General features: G+C 38.8%; 1 protein-coding gene across 2 annotated transcripts in view; it reads right to left on the minus strand.

Moving 5' to 3' along the window:
* Positions 1 to 17,367, minus strand: part of ruvbl2 (RuvB-like AAA ATPase 2) — a 71,688-nt gene that overhangs the window by 28,176 nt on the left and 26,145 nt on the right. For both annotated transcript variants that reach the window (XM_028813702.2, XM_028813703.2), the window contains exons 8-10: positions 11,396 to 11,489; positions 1,838 to 1,961; positions 1,533 to 1,627 (exon numbers count right to left, since the gene is read on the minus strand). In XM_028813702.2, the coding sequence (XP_028669535.1) occupies positions 1,533 to 1,627; positions 1,838 to 1,961; positions 11,396 to 11,489 (313 nt within the window). The remainder of the gene's footprint in view (positions 1 to 1,532; positions 1,628 to 1,837; positions 1,962 to 11,395; positions 11,490 to 17,367) is intronic.

The following is a 17,367-nucleotide window of genomic DNA, read 5'->3' on the forward strand; positions in this document are numbered from 1 at the left end:
CGCAGCACAAACAACAGCTGCTGTACAGGCTTTTAAATGGTGGATGCGCAGAACATCTCTGGGGCATTATGTTTTCGGTCCATCCGACACCGCCAGGTTACACCTCAGATTGTCCAGCAGCTCAGTGATGCCCTGGTCCAGATCTGGGAGGAGATCCCCCAGGGCACTATCAGTCATCTCATTAGGAGCATGCTCCGACGTTGCCAGGCATGCATTCAAGCACGTGGGGGCCATACAAACTACTGCGTATGATTTTTGAGTTGCTGCAATGAAATTTCGGCAAAATGGACTAGCCTGCCGTATCATTTTTTCACTTTGATTTTCGGGGTATCTTTGAATTCAGCCCTCTGTAGGTTGGTAATTTACATTACACACACAAAAAACAGACATTGGGAGCATGCACTGATAGCGCACTGTCACACCCACCACACGACAAACCACCTGGATTGGGACCCAAGTACAGTGGGTGACACCTCAGCACAACACTGGAACAGTGAGGTTTTTTTATGGTGGCTGGAATGCAAATCCTGCCACCAACCCACAAGTTTTCCCTGTAAGTTGGAGGACCTGATTGTAGGGTTGGATGCAGATTAGCGTCATACACAGGATGAAGCAATTGCAGCTTAAGGGCCTTGCTGAAGGGCCCAACGGAGTAGAGTAACTTCTGGTGTTTACGGGATTTGAACCGGCAACATTCCGATTGCCAGCACAGATCCCTAGCCTCAGAGCCAACAGACAGTGTGAATATATGAACAATACACTGATACAGTATATTTCAAATTCAAAAAATGTTTGCAATGTACCTAGTTGTTCAGTCATTCTAAAAATCCATTGTTATGCTTCTACAACTTTTACAGAGTTAGATGTTTTCTAATCAGATGTATTGCGACCTTAAGCTCCAGCAAGTAAAGACCATTTAAGAGACATGCAAAGCAAAGTACTTCAATGGATGTATCAGTACATCAGTAAATCACATATCATAGATTAGTCATGTTTGTTGGAATCAGGCAGCAATTTCTACAAGATCAATGAACTATTATTTATGAAAACATCATATATGCCTGTTAATATATACATCGGTTTTATTTTTAAAAACATGTCACATATGAATCAGCATTTTTAAAAGTAATTATTGCTCGATGGTGCTAAGATCGATGGGGAGCTTTTGAACAGCCTGCTATGCACAAATTAGAAAAAAAGGACATGGCCATATGCAGAGGTCATTAGCTTCTACATGTTGCTGGCATTGACTAAAATAACAGTATATAATAAGTGCTATTCAATTTCTGGAGAAAACTAGAGCTAAATGAGTGCCAAAAATGGTGCAAGCTACATGCTTAAATAATCTGTATTCATACTAATCTCTTTGACATGTATTTGCAAAAATTCATGTGTAACAGCAACTTAGACAAATAAATCACACAGGCACCTACTTCTGCAACCAACAGTATAAAAGAGTTAGAACACTATAGTGGATACTTTTTACTCATTTAATTATCAAACACAGTTTTTGCTAATGTCATTTTACTAACCCCAGGGATAATCTCAGCTTTTCCTTCCTCGCGCCATTCTGCCACTTTGGCGTTGATCTGCTCTCGAACTTCTGATTTAATCTCTCCTGTGTCACCTGCATGAAAATTGAAATACTCTGCCCTAGTAAGTCTGAATTTCTTTCACTTCCATTTGAAATAAATAATCCAAATTATTCAGCAAAACACCTTTGTCATATACAAAGAAAAGAACGGGGGGATTTTTATTTTAGCATACTGCACTGAAATTCTTTGTAATTAATTTTATACAGTTTTTTGCTACTACTATGTAAGAAAAAAATGCTTACCTGAGAAGAGAGCCAAAAAACCCTGTGTCCGGCTATTTATAACATCAATCTCATGTAGCGTGACAGTATGCACTACTTCTTTCCTCTTCTGAAGCTCCCCATCTGGACACTGGACAAACTTTGTCTGAATTAGACAAATGGAACATGGTAGTGGAGAGATGGTACAGTTAGGACAATTTATTCTCTCTTTACTTTCCTCATAATCCTCAATCTTAAATGTTAGCACTAACTAGACTTGTGTTAGAAATTACTCTCAATTTACTTAATGTTGTCAATAGGTCCTTCTAAATAAGTCTAACCTATAGTTCTCAGCTCTTGTATTCAGTATGCAAACAAAGACACTTGGACCAAGTATCTTTTAATCACAAAATCTTAAATCTTTAATCTTAAAATCACTATACTGAAAATATTCATAATAAAATAATATGAGAACTTAACAAGAGAGTGTTTTGGTAAGAATCAAATATAGCAGCCATTTGTGACTCAAAAAACAACTGTCCCACCCTGGAAAAATGTATTTGCTTTACTATTTTATACTTGTCCTCAGCGATTATTAAACATAAACATGGCGTTGAGAAATCCTGCTTTGATATCAAACCAATTGTATATACATTTGTTGAACCTTTCGATTACATGTGTTTAAAATGCCTATTTCTCTCTTTTATTTACCAAACCTTTCAAAGAAACACAGTAAAGGCGCGTTAACACTAGAATCCTTGGGGCCTACAAAAAAAGTCATAATGCTGGGCCACCTTAAATTCCTTTGCACCTCTTCATCAGCATCTGTGTTTTGCAAATGTGTCAATCAGCACAAGCAGCCTGCTATCCCAACCCCCACAGACGCAGCTGAAGTTCTCCCAGCTCATGTCTCTTTATCTGGGTGTGAGGTGAATGGAATTGTATAGGGTAAATAATGGTATCATTATTTGGAATACATACATTTCATGTGTCTTCTGTGTCTACAATGATCTGGCTAAATGTAGGATGACAGGAAAAGAGTGGCAAAAAATGTTGAACACATAACTAAAACAAACTTTTTTCATGTTATAGCAATAATGACAAAATGCTGACGTGAAGTGTATAACGTGTGGAGACTGAAGTCCAAATATCAAATAAACACTTTCACAAAAGGTATAATAAAGCAAGTGCGCTTTTATTCAAGAATATAACCAAAGAAAAGGAAATCATTCAATTTACATGTTGCTGTCAATGAGTAAAAACCCAAGCCCAAATATCAATCGACAGAAAACAGATGTGTCTGCTTAGCTGGTGCAGAGGTAAGATCTGTTGCCTTGTAACCAAGAGGTTGTGGGTTCTAGCCCAGGTTCTTCCAGTCTTGAGTAGTGACCTGCTATTATTATTACTATTACAGTCATGGCCGAAATTATCGGCACCCCTGGAATTTTCCTTGAAAATGCACCATTTCTCCCAGAAAATTGTTGCAATTACAAATGTTTTGGTATACACGTTTATTTCCTTTATGTGCATTGGAACAACACAAAAAAACCAGAGAAAAAAGCCAAATCTGACATCATTTCACACAAAACTCAAAGACCGGGCTGGACAAAATTACTGGCACCCTCTACTCAATATTTGGTTGCACGCCCTTTGGAAAAAATAACTGAAATCAAGCGCTTCCTATAACCATCAACAAGCTTGTTACACCTCTCAACTGGAATTTCTGACCACTCTTCTTTTGCAAACTGCTCAAGGTTTCTCAGATTTGAAGGGCGCCTTCTCCCAACAGCAATTTTGAGATCTCTTCATAAGTGTTCAATCGGATTTAGATCCCGACTCATTGCTGGCCACTTCAGAACTCTCCAGCGCTTTGTCTTCAACTATTTCTGAGTGCTTTTAGAGGTATGTTTGGGGTCATTGTCCTGCTGGAGCACCCATGACCTCTGACGCAGACCCAGCTTTCTGATACTGGGCCCTACATTGCGCCCCAATATCTTTTGGTAGTCTTTCATGACTTGCACACAGTCAAGGCATCCAGTGCCAGAGGCAGCAAAACATCCCCAAAACATCTTAGAACCTCCATCACGTTTGACTGTAGGTACTGTGTTCTTTTCTTCGTAGGCCTCATTCCGTTTTCTGTAAACAGTAGAATGATGAGCTTTACGAAAAAGCTCTACCTTAGTCTCATCTGTTCACAAGACGTTCGCCCAGAAGGATTTTGGCTTCCTCAAGTACATTTTGGCAAACTCCAGTCTGGCTTTTTTATGTTTCTGTGTCAGCAGTGGGGTCCTCCTTGTTCTCCTGCCATAGCGTTTCATTTCGTTCAGATGTCGACGGATAGTTCGAGCTGACACTGTTGCAACCTGAGTCTGCAGAACAGCTTGAATATGTTTTGAAGTTGATTGGGGTTGTTTATCCACCATTCGGACTATCCTTCGTTGCAGTCTTTTATCAATTTTTCTCTTCCGTCCACGTCCAGGGAGATTAGCTACAGTGCCATGTGTTGTGAACTTCTTGATTATGTTGCGCACAGTGGACAAAGGAACATGAAGATCTCTGGAGATGGACTTGTAGCCTTGAGATTGTTGATATTTTTTCATAATTTTTGTTCTCAAGTCCTCAGACAGTTCTCTGCTCTTCTTTCTGTTCTCCATGTTTAGTGTGGCACACTCAGACACACAACAGAAAGGTTGAGTCAACTTTTCTTCATTTTAACTGGCTTCAGGTGTGATTGCTATATTGCCAACACCTGTTTCTTGCCACAGGTGAGTTCAAATGAGCATCATATGCTTGAAATAAAATGATATACCCACAATTTTGAAAGGGTGCCAATAATTTTTTCCGGCCCATTTTTGGAGTTCTGTGTGACAGGATGTCAGATTTGGCTTTTTTTCTCTGTTTTTTTGTGTTGTTCCAATGCACATAAAGGAAATAAATGTGTATACCAAAATATTTGTAATTGCAACAATTTTCTGGGAAAATTCCAGGGGTGCCGATAATTTCGGCCATGACTGTATATAATAAAAACCATACATTTCATTTGAGACTGTTAACACCCGGTGTAAATTTTTGCTACCTTTGCTTCCTAGTAATGTTCACGTAGTACAACGAACTTGCCTCTCCCTCTCTGAGTTGATGGTGTTTGTCTCCATTCTATTCACAAAGGCATTGATGACCACGGTTGGTGCTGTGGTTGATGCCTCGTCAGAGCTATTTGTTGTACCGCAATCAAAGATAGGATGCCCAGTGACCGATTTCAGTCTATCATGCGGCATTTGTGCTTTGACAACTACGACAAATGTACAGAACGTGTGAAAAACAATAGATTTGCTGCAATCTCCGATATCTGGCAACGTTTTCTTGAGAACTGTGTTTTAGGTTACAACCCAGGGAAACACAGTATTACTGTTGTAGAGCAACTGTTTCCAACCAAGGTCTGTAGTCCTTTCTTGTAATACATCTCAACAAAGCCTGACAAATTTGGCATAAAGTTTTGGATTGTGGATAATTTGGAGACAAAGTACATGTGCAATGCACTCCTTATTTAGGAAAAGATCCCAGCCGCACCACGGGAGAAAGACTTTCCAAGACTGTGCTCTAAAAGCTTATGGAGCCGTTTCTGGACAAAGACAGAATCGTAACAACAGATAACTTCTTCATGTCGCTTTTGCTGGCTAATAGACTGCTGCATCACAGCGCAACTCTGCTTGACACCATAAATAAAGTGGGACTTTCACCTGCAGCTAAAATCACTTTAGTATGCAAGAAATTCTCTATGCTAATGTTTAGATCTGGCAGTGTATGTGCCCAAAAAGAAAAAGTTTGTCTACATTCTCAGTACCAGGCACCATAACATGGAGGGGAGGGTAGGCATTTGGGGTAAAAAATAAATAAATAAATAAATAACTTAAAAAAATGTTCAAATGATTCACAGAGGTTTCTGCAGGAACACTCTGGGAAACTCTAAAGGCCTTCTTAAGAGGACAGATTATTTCATATCTTTCCCACAGAAATAAATTAGAAACCAAGAAAGTGTCAGAGCTAAGAAATGAAATTACTAGAATAGATGATGAACAAGCCAGGCGTCCAAGTGAAGCTCTTCACAGGAAAAGGCAGGCCCTGCACACAGAACTTAACATCTTAACAACTAAAGAAACTGAACAACTTATTTATAAGTCTAGACAGCATTACTATGAACACGGAGAAAAAGCTAATAAGCTTTTAGCTCAACAAATTCATAAACAAGAAGTTCACAATGCAATACCAGTAATCACCAACAAGAATGGAGAAGAAATCATCGACCATAATATAGTAATCTCTAAATGTGTGCATTATTTTAAGTCTTTATATTCCACTGAGCCCAAAGAAGACAACACGCAATCTAATGCATTTCTGGATAATTCAGAAATACCACAAATAGATGCTTTAAGTGCTGAGGAACTGGATAAACCTCTAATGCTAACAGAATTACTAGACGCTATAAAGTCACTACAAAGCGGGAAATCATCAGGCCCTGATGGTTACCCCATAGAGTTTTATAAGAAATTCTCCACTCAGCTAGCTCCACTCTTATTGGCAACATTTACAGAAGCTAGAGACAACCAAATACTACCTCAAACATTTCGACAAGCATTAATCACCATCTTTCCTAAACAAAATAAGGACTTGTTACAATGTGCATCATATAGACCAATTTCACTCCTGAATAATGATGTTAAGATACTCTCAAAAATCCTAGCTAGAAGGATGGAGAAAGTGCTGCCCTCGGTAATATCACAAGATCAAACTGGATTTATTAAAGGCCGACACCTATCTTCAAATCTCCGACGCTTGTTTAATGTTATATATTCACCAGCAAAATCAAACACCCCAGAGATATTAGTATCATTAGACGCAGAAAAGGCATTTGACATGATCGAATGGAATTACCTTTTCACTGCATTGGAGAAATTTGGGTTTGGCCCGAATATTTGTGCTTGGATCAAACTACTGTATACCAATCCAGAAGCTTCAGTTTGTATTAATAACATTTGCTCAGACTACTTTAAACTAGAACGTGGTACCAGACAAGGATGTCCCTTGTCGCCACTGTTGTTTGCAATCGCTATTGAACCACTGGTGGTTCACTGCCGAAATTCTTATCAGATAAAGGGGATTGTCAGAGAAGGACTGGAACAGAAAATTTCTCTATATGCAGATGATATGGTCTTATATATATCAGACCCAGAAAACACTGTCCCCGCTGTTTTAACACCACTAACAGAATTTCAAAAGATATCTGGTCTTAGAATTAATCTGAATAAAAGTATACTCTTTCCAGTGAATTCACAAGCATATAATATTAGATTAGACACCCTACCTTTTACCATAGCAGATCAGTTTAAATACCTAGGGGTAAATATCACAAGTAAACATAAAGCTCTTTATCAACAAAATTTTGGCGTCTGTATGGAAAAAATTAAGCAAGACTTGCATAGATGGTCAACCCTTCATCTCACTCTAGCCGGAAGAATTAACATTGTTAAGATGAATATCCTTCCTAAACTTCTCTTTTTATTTCAAAACATTTCAATATATATCAATAAATCGTTTTTTAAACGGTTAGATTCAATAATAACCTCATTCATTTGGAACTCTAAACACCCACGTATCCGAAGAGCGACCCTACAAAGACCTCAGGCAGAAGGTGGCATGGCTTTACCTAATTTTCAGTTTTATTACTGGGCAGCAAACATACAAGCCATAAAAACCTGGACACAAATAAATGAACATACACAGGCTTGGTCCGCAATAGAAGTAAAATCCTGTAGTACTTCTTTATATTCCCTGCTCTGCGCTCCAATAAATGAAAGTTATCGCAAATATACTAATAACCCAATTGTGCTTTACTCACTCAGAATATGGAACCAAATTAGGAAGCATTTTAAGATGGAAAATCTTTTATCAGTGGCACCTCTGCAAGAGAACCACCTCTTTCAACCTTCGCAAGTATATCCAGTTTTTAATACCTGGAAAAGTTTTGGGATTAAAATGCTCAGAGATCTTTATATAGACAACATATTTACATCTTTTGAACAATTACGTTCAAAATTTAACCTCCCAGCTACACATTTCTTTTACTATCTTCAAATTAGAAATTTTGTTAAACAGAAATTGCCCGATTTCCCCCCACCTTGCACCCTCCACAATGCTGGAAAAAATACTGCTCAATTCCGAGGAAACAAACACTATTTCCGCAATATATAAAATCTTATTAGAGTCCCTACCTTTCAAAGATCCAAGAGAACATTGGGAAGAAGATCTCTTAATCAATATATCAGAAAAGGAGTGGAAGGTAGCAAAGCAGAGAATTCACTCGAGTTCTATATGCGCAAAGCATAGAATTATTCAACTAAAAATTATATATCGAGCTCATCTGTCTCGCTTAAAACTGTCCAAAATGTTTCCAGGCCAGGATCCAACCTGCGAGCGCTGCAACCAAACTCCTGCCTCACTGGGTCACATGTTCTGGGCCTGCACCAAACTAACATCATTTTGGACAAAAATTTTTAAGTGCCTCTCAGACAGCCTTGGGGTCACAATCCCTCCTAACCCATTAACAGCTGTGTTCGGTGTTCTTCCAGATGGACTTGAATTGGAGAAGGACAAGCAAACGGTGATTGCATTCACTACACTTTTGGCACGCAGACTTATTCTGTTAAATTGGAAGAATCCTAATGCTCCTCTTATAAGTCAGTGGGAAACCGACGTTTTATATTATTTGAAATTGGAAAAAATCAAATTTTCAGTTAGAGGATCTGTACAAAATTTTTTCAAAACATGGCAGGATTTAATCAATATTATTTTAGAATAAGAGAATTAACTATTATTGCATTTAACTCCCTTCTCCATCTCTTATTTATATAGATATTTACTTCTCCCCTTCTTTTGTTTAATGTTGCCTTATTAAAAAGCTTAAAGCAATTTTCCTTTAGCTAAGCTCTCCTTCTCAGGGGTGGGGTTTGATTTGTCTTCAAATTTGTTGGGTTATAAATTGATCTGTTTGTATGGAATGATTACAATGAAAATTAATAAAATAAAAATATTAAAAAAAAAAAAAAAAGTTCAAATGACAGTGTTTTCAAACAAAGCTGTTTTCATGCATGGGTGCGTGTGCGCGCGTATGTGCAAGAGAGAGAGGCAGAGACAGATTTGATTGCATTCAAGTGGTTACTGGAATATAAAACAAACACTTTCGCAAAAGGTATAATGAAACAAGTGTGTTTTTACTCCAGAATAAAACTGAATAACAAAAAATTCAAGGGACAACAAGATACCAAGAAGAAATGATTCACCAGCGTTCGTGTGTCTGCTTAAATCCCTTCAGCAATATCTTTTACAGTTAGCAAAAATTTACACTGAGTGTTACAGACTCAAATGAAATGTACATTCTTATTATATAATAGTAATAATAATAGAAGCTTGTTACTCAAAATGGGAAGGCCAACCTCTTGATTTTGAGGCAGCAGTTCTTACCTCTGCACTGGCCAAACACTCATGTTGGCTCTTTGACGATTGGTAGTTGGGCTTTGGTTTTTACACATTGCCAGTAACATGTAAATTTAATGATTTCCTTTTCTTCAGTTATATTCCGGAATAAAAGCACACTTGTTTTGTTATACCTTTCGTGAAAGTGTTCATTTGATATTTGGACTTCAGTCTTCATGTCACCATTTTGTCAATTATTACTATAACAAGAAAAAAGTTTATTTTAGTTATGTGTTCAACATTTCTTGCCTCTCATTTCCGGTCATCCTACATTTACCCAGATCGTTGTAGACACGGAACACAAATGAAACGTATGTATTCAAAATAGCGATATATTATTTACCCTATACAATTCCATTCACCTCACAGCCAGATAAACAGACTTGAGCTCTGAGAATTTTGCGTCTGACATCAGCTGAATCGGTGGGGGGTGGGATAGCAGGCTGCTTGTGCTGATTGACACATCCGCAAAACAAAAACACTGAAGAGGTGCAAAAGAATTTAAGGTGGCCCAGCATTACGACTTTTTTCTTAGACTTCAGGGATTCTATTGTTAAGCCATGAGTTATCTTGCTGTAACTTTCCTTCTAAACCTCTTAAAGAAAACAAACAAAACTGTAGAAATTTGTCCTCAGTGTTAAACCATTTACAGTGGAACCTCTAGATACGAGTTTAATTCGTTCCAGCACTGAGCTTGTATAGCGAATTTCTCGTATCTAGAACAAACGTCCCCATTGAAAATAATGGAAATCCAGTTAATCCGTTCCGCATCCCAAATATATTAACATAAAAATAAATTTTCCTAACAAATAACACTGATAAATTATATATACTGTAGTCTACCTTTAATAAATAACACTGGTAAATAATATAACTGATTATTAAAAGAATCAAAACAGGTGTCCAAAGTGCAGTAGAGCATTCAATAAATCTTTAAATAAATAATCCTTAAAACAGTTGTGAAGTGAAGGTTTAAAGTACATAAGAATAACAATCCTTTAACACGAGGTTAAAACGTCAACAGGAAGCAGTCTTCAAAAAACAGATGACAATCCCCGGTGCTTCTTCTCTGTTAGCGTCTCACCTGCTTCTCCCATGCGGGCTCTGCAATAGGCGAGACACTTAATGCAGCTGACCTTCTCTACACCGTCCTGCTTCAGCTGTTTGGCTCGCCTGTACTCGCTCGCTCTCTCGCACCTACTTCCTACTGCTGCGGATTCCTGCCTCCTCCTGCAACCTCCGTTCTCTCTCCTCTCCTCTCTTTTCTTTTACTTCTTCTCCCCCTTAACCGGCTCGCGCTTCTCTATATATGCGGGGAAGACATGGCAGCTGCTAGGGTTACCACTTTTAATACAAAAAAATAAGGGCTGCATACGTATTGATTCAAAACGGGACGCGCAATTTCATTCTCAAATACGGGACGATTCCGTATTTTAAAGGACGGGTGGCAACCCTGCCCAGCCCATCAGCCACAGGACAAATCATGGATGTGGGCAGTTTCCCACCTGTGCACTTAGGTGAGAAACGCAGACACCGCAGATCGCCCTGTGGCTCGCTACAGCTACCACGCCCCTTACCTAAGCCGCGAGCTATACCCACAGCCTGGCTCGTGGCTCGTTACGTGAGCCAATGCTCGTATTTAGATCTGAATTTTTCGCTCATACTTTCCTCGTATTTTGAATTTCTCGTATACAGAGGTGATCGTATCTCGAGGTTCCACTGTATAACTGTTTTCCATATTGAACTGCTTTAAAATACAACTGCAATTACTAAAGGAAAAAACAGCATAACATAAAATCAACTTAAAATGAAAAGAATAATTTAACACCTTCCATTAAAAAAGTAATACATTTTGGGGTGGAGTAGTGAGTGGGCATGACTTTAGATCCTGTACAGGGAATACCAAAACTGCTAGTTTAATTTAAAGCATGAACTAATTTCCTGTTATATCTGGTTAAAAGACAAACTAGTCATTAAAACATAAAAGACTTTTGCAGAAATACCAAAGACAACATAATATTGCAAAACTGAAAAGACTGGAAAACCTACATTTCCAGTTCCAAGGCAACGTACCTGAGCTCCCATAGCATCATAGTCTCTTGCTCTGGTAAATGATCTTCCCAGCTTTGTGATCTTTCCGGTTGCCTTGTCAATAGTAATTACATCCCTGCAGCAAATGTAAAAAAGGCAACAAATAAATGAGAAAGCTCATAAAGCCATTAAACAAAATTAGCCTACAGTTTATTGTATTTGGTTTACCATCAGTTCTTTATGAATGGCCGCATAATATGCGGGTACAATGTAAAGCCACAACAAAAAAAAAAAGGCAAATAATGTAATTTTATGAATGCTGAAAAATTACATATTTTGCTATAATATTTTAATGCTTTGTATAAATGGTCTTGGATGCAAAGATGTGTCATAGTACTTGAATGTCCAGATGGTTCAGCAATTACGATTGTTAAGTACAGAGCCATGCAATCTCCACTGACAAACACTAGCAATAGAATGGGTTGTACTCAGTGACTTCAAACGTGGCATTGCCATGGAATGCCAACTTTGTTACAAGTACGCCCATGAAATTTCTGCTCTGCCAGATCTGTCATACTCAATAGTAAGTATTATAATTGTGAAGTGGAAGTGTCTAGGAGCAGCAACAGTTCAGCCACAAAATAGTAGACCACACAAGCTCATAAAGTGGGACTGCTAAGTGCTAAAATGTATAGCGTACAAAAATTTCCAAACCTTTGTTATATAACTCACAAAGGAGTTCCAAACTGCCTCTAGAAGCAACAACAGCACAGCAACTGTGCATCAGGAGCATCATGAAATGGGTGTCCATGGTCAAGGAGCTTCACCCAAGCCTTAGATCACCTTGACCAATGTCAAACATCACGCTGGTGTAGTGTAAAGCACACCACCACTAGACTCTGAAGCAGTGGAAACATGCTCTGTGGCGTGATGAATTACACTTCATTATGTGGCAGTCTGGTAGACAAATCTGGGTTTGCGGAGGAGGGATAATGCTCTTTGGCCGGTTCCAGGGAAGGATAATGTTAATGCCACAGGCAAAAAAAGACACTTTAGAGAATTGAGTGCTTACAACTTTGTGGCAACAGTTTGTGAAAGGCTCTTTTCTGTTCCAGCATGACTATGCTCCTGTGCACAAAGCCAGGTTGATAAAGACACAGTCTGACAAGTTAGGTATGGAGAAACTGTGCAGCCTGATTGTAACCCTGCAACCCTTCTGAACACCATTGGGATGAACTGAAACACCAAAATTTTGTGGAATGCCTTCCCAGAAGAGTGGAGACTATTAAAGCTGCAAAATGGGGGCCAACCTCAAATTAATGTCCATGGTTTTGGAAAGAGAAGTCCAACAATCTCATATAGATGTGTTGGTCACAGTGTGATGGTTATCAGGCTTGTGTAATTAGGAGACATCCTCAATACAGGTAAGAAATGCCACCCGAGCAGAGAGTTGCACTCTCCCTAACACAATCTCCCGTTTCCATCTGCAGTTCAGTGGAACCCCATACAGAAGGCAAGTGACGTCACTTCCGAAAGTGCATCGCCATGACATACCCTTTCTGGGAATCAGCACTTCAAAACCAACCGGGACCGGAAAGAGAACATTAGTTTGTTGACTAACCGTGACTGAGAAGGACCTCATCAAAAGCATTTCATTCTTTTCTTGTTTTAACAACCTCACGTGCTGCTTATTTTGACCACTTTTTCCCCCTCACATCCCTGGGATTAAACAGGGACCTGCTGATTCCCCAACAACTTCTTTTGGCACAAGTCTACTATTTACCACATGATCCAGACTTCTAGATAGAGAGTATATGTGTAACATTGAAAATTAATTTAAAAAAATGCATTCAATATCAACATGACATGAACTTTTGAAAGGAATTGCTGCAATGATCAGCAATCAGACTAAGAATTGTCTGATTTTATGCCAAAGAAGCCATAGACAAAATATCAGCTTTAAAAATCATGACAGTTGCACCTCTACTTGGCATCATTCACTGAGTTTTATATCCACTTTAAACATACTCAACTTAATGAGCTACTATATGTTTAAACACGGAGAATGTCAGGGCAAATCTTAACTAGCACAGATATCTAATATTCGCACAGATATCTAATATTCGCACCTCTAAATTTACATCATGCAGGCCATTTCTTCCCCCAAATCACATACCTTTGGGTATCGCCATATATCATCTTGAGAGCACTAAAGTCTCTAAGTATGACTACAGAGCCAGTAAGCATTATCCTTATTCCATCCAATGTACTGTATGTACCTAAAACAGCAGTGGCATCACCAGAAAGCTGTTAGGTACCATCCAAGTGCACAAGCCAACAATTAAACAGCATCTCTTTGTAGCTAAAAGGTTTTTTGCGTTGATCACTTCATTCACTGGCATAAATAAGAAGGACAACCACAGCTAAGAACTATTGAGCATTCTCTCACATACTGAAACTACTACTGAGCATATATTCACAGTAGGACATACTGTACTCCACTGTCAAAATAATCTTGCATAAAGGCAAAGGTTTTGAAAACAAGTGAATCAAATTACAGCTAGCAAATAATGTTAACAACCTGTATGTGTTCTGGCTCTTTCACTGCCAGAAAAATTACAGTATATTCCTTGTTCCAAGAGACAAGATGTCATGCAATTAACACTCTTATCCCTACAGTAACAGGCTCAGAGCAAATCACTGATGAAATCAAAACTTTAGCTATTTATATCTACTATTTGCACTCCAGCTATTATCAATGTCATAAGTGTCCATGCACGATGTTCTCAGTGTCCACTTTCTAATGCCTGGCTGCAATTTATCAAATACAATTTCAAAATAAGTTAATACTTAGAATAGCTTATTTGCCTTCACTCAGTTTTTTTGCTGCATTTATCTCATAACTTACATAACATCAGTTATTTGCACCTCAATATCTTTCACTTAACCTCACATTATTTTTTTTTTTAGCACTCTCTCACTCATCTTCATTGTTCAATACAAAAACCTTACCACTGGAAATTTTACGTTCCGGAATAGCTGTTTATAGGTACAGTGTTTTAAAAACTTTGCCATCTCCTATTATCCACCCATCCAATTTCTAACCCAATTATTAAGTTTAGGAATTACAGGGCCACGGCCTATCACAGCAGCATTGCATACACAACAGGAACCAACCTGGACAGGACAGCAGGCCATTGCAATGCACATTCATAGAAACATCTGCTAACTTCCTCTTAGGAGTGAATTCTGAGTTATCAATTAACCTAACCTGCAGATATATATGATGTGAAAAGAAACTAGAATACCTGGAGAAAATCCACGTATACCCCGTTAAGGAGACTACATATATGCCATAAGGCAGCTAACCAGTGTACGATCCTGCTCCCTTTTTTAATAGTTTAATAACAGAGTCTATGATAATTCTACCTGGATATCACAATATGCTTCAGATTGTCCCATAGGGCAAAAAAAGGATCGGTATAGAATGCCAAAAAGACCATAGGACCATATCTAAGAATCTCTAGACCTCTCTTGCTTCCACCAATATCAATGTCGTCAAAAGACACGCAAGCCACTTCCGGGTTCCTTCCTTCCCTCTGGTCCCCACCTGATGACTTCATTACCACCCATCTACCACAACAGTTCCTTCCCAGCATTCTGTCTGTCCACTTCCGTTCCCACCCCATAAATTGTCCACCTGTCGTTATACCAGTTGTCTTGTGTTCTATGTGTGAACTGACCAATTTTGAAGAAGTACCTTACAGTATACGGGGACGGATAGCCCAAAACGTTAAGATCTGTTTTTGTCTTTATTACAATGTATATACAGTATATCAATACATAGCAATAAAGCAGAACAGCAATTGTATTTATGAGAGGGTGATCAACATCAACTACTGTTCACATAAAAGTAACACATCTGATTACACAAGGTTTGCAAAAAAGCATCTGGACTATCACAGAATTTTGAAAGAATGCTCTCTGGAAGGTAAAAGCTAAAATTTTATACTACAAAATGCCATACAGTGGGGCAAAAAAGTATTTAGCCACCAATTGTGCAAGTTCTCCCACTTAAAAAGATGGGAAAGGCCTGTAATTTTCATCATAGGTATACTTCAACTATGAGAGACAAAATGAGAAAAAAAATCCAGAAAATCACATTGTCTGATTTTTGAAGAATTTATTTGCAAATTATGGTGGAAAATAAGTATAGTCAATAACAAAAGTTCATCTCAATACTTTGTTATATACCCTTTATTGGCAATGACAGAGGTCAAACGTTTTTTGTAAGTCTTCACAAGGTTTCACACACTGTTGCTGGTATTTTGGTCCATTCCTCCATGTAGATCTCCTCTAGAGCAGTGATGTTTTGGGGCTGTCGCTGGGCAACACGGACTTTCAACTCCCTCCAAAGATTTTCTATGGGGTTGAGATCTGGAGACTGGCTAGGCCACTCCAGGACCTTGAAATGCTTCTTACAAAGCCACTCCTTCGTTACCCGGGCGGTGTGTTTGGGATCATTGTCATGCTGAAAGACCCAGCCACGTTTCATCTTCAATGCCCTTGCTGATGGAAGGAGGTTCTCACTCAAAATCTGACGATACATGGCCCAATTCATTCTTTCCTTTACACGGATCAGTCGTCCTGGTCCCTTTGCAGAAAAACAGCCCCAAAGCATGATGTTTCTACCCCCATGCTTTACAGTAGGTATGGTGTTCTTTGGATGCAACTCGGCATTCTTTCTCTTCCAAACACGACGAGTAGAGTTTTTACCAAAAAGTTCTATTTTGGTTACATCTGACCATACGACATTCTCTTAATCTCTAGCAAACTTCAGACGGGCCTGCACATGTACTGGCTTAAGCAGGGGGACACGTCTGGCACTGCAGGATTTGAGTCCCTGGCGGCGTAGTGTGTTACTGATGGTAGCCTTTGTTACTTTGGTCTCAGCTCTCTGCAGGTCATTCACTAGGTCCCCCCATGTGGTTCTGGGATTTTTGCTCAACGTTCTTGTGATCATTTTGACCCCACGGGGTGAGATCTTGCGTGGAGCCCCAGATCGAGGGAGATTATCAGTGGTCTTGTATGTCTTCCATTTTCTAATAATTGCTCCCACAGTTGATTTCTTCACACCAAGCTGCTTACCTATTGCAGATTCAGTCTTCCCAGCCTGGTGCAGGTCTACAATTTTGTTTCTGGTGTCCTTTGACAGCTCTTTGGTCTTGGCCATAGTGGTGTTTGGAGTGTGACTGTTTGAGGTTGTGGACAGGTGTCTTTTATATTGATAACGAGTTCAAACAGGTGCCATTAATACAGGTAACGAGTGGGGGACAGAGGAGCCTCTTACAGAAGAAGTTACAGGTCTGTGAGAGCCAGAAATCTTGCTTGTTTGTAGGTGACCAAATACTTATTTTCCACCATAATTTGCAAATAAATTCTTCAAAAATCAGACAATGCGATTTTCTGGATTTTTTTTTCTCATTTTGTCTCTCATAGTTGAGGTATACCTATGATGAAAATTACAGGCCTCTCTCATCTTTTTAAGTGGGAGAACTTACACAATTGGTGGCTGACTAAATACTTTTTTGCCCCACTGTATTTGAGAATAATCTCACACTACAATACCATTTCATCCAGGCATGGTGGTGGGAGTGTAAGGATATCTGTTTTGTCACCTATGGTATACCACTACTGAAATAACTAAGATACGCAACCTTAATAATTTCAAAGAACACATTTGAAATCAGACATTGTGGCAAAAGATGAAGTGGGCTGTCCATGAAAAAACTCCAAGAATCTGGATAACGTAAAGTAGTTTACTGGGAAAAAACAATATCTATAGGAAATGTCTGGCTGCTATCACCAGAGTTAAAGAATATGACACATACTCAGTAAAGAGTGTTATTTTTGTAATACATTTTAATTAAAATACACACATTTTATTAATAAATGCTGAAACTAAATTGTTCAAGCATGCTCTACAATGGACTGGCATACCGTCTTAGTTACTG

This window comes from Erpetoichthys calabaricus, chromosome 11 (genome assembly GCF_900747795.2).
Source record: "Erpetoichthys calabaricus chromosome 11, fErpCal1.3, whole genome shotgun sequence".
In the NCBI taxonomy this organism is placed as follows: domain Eukaryota; kingdom Metazoa; phylum Chordata; class Cladistia; order Polypteriformes; family Polypteridae; genus Erpetoichthys; species Erpetoichthys calabaricus.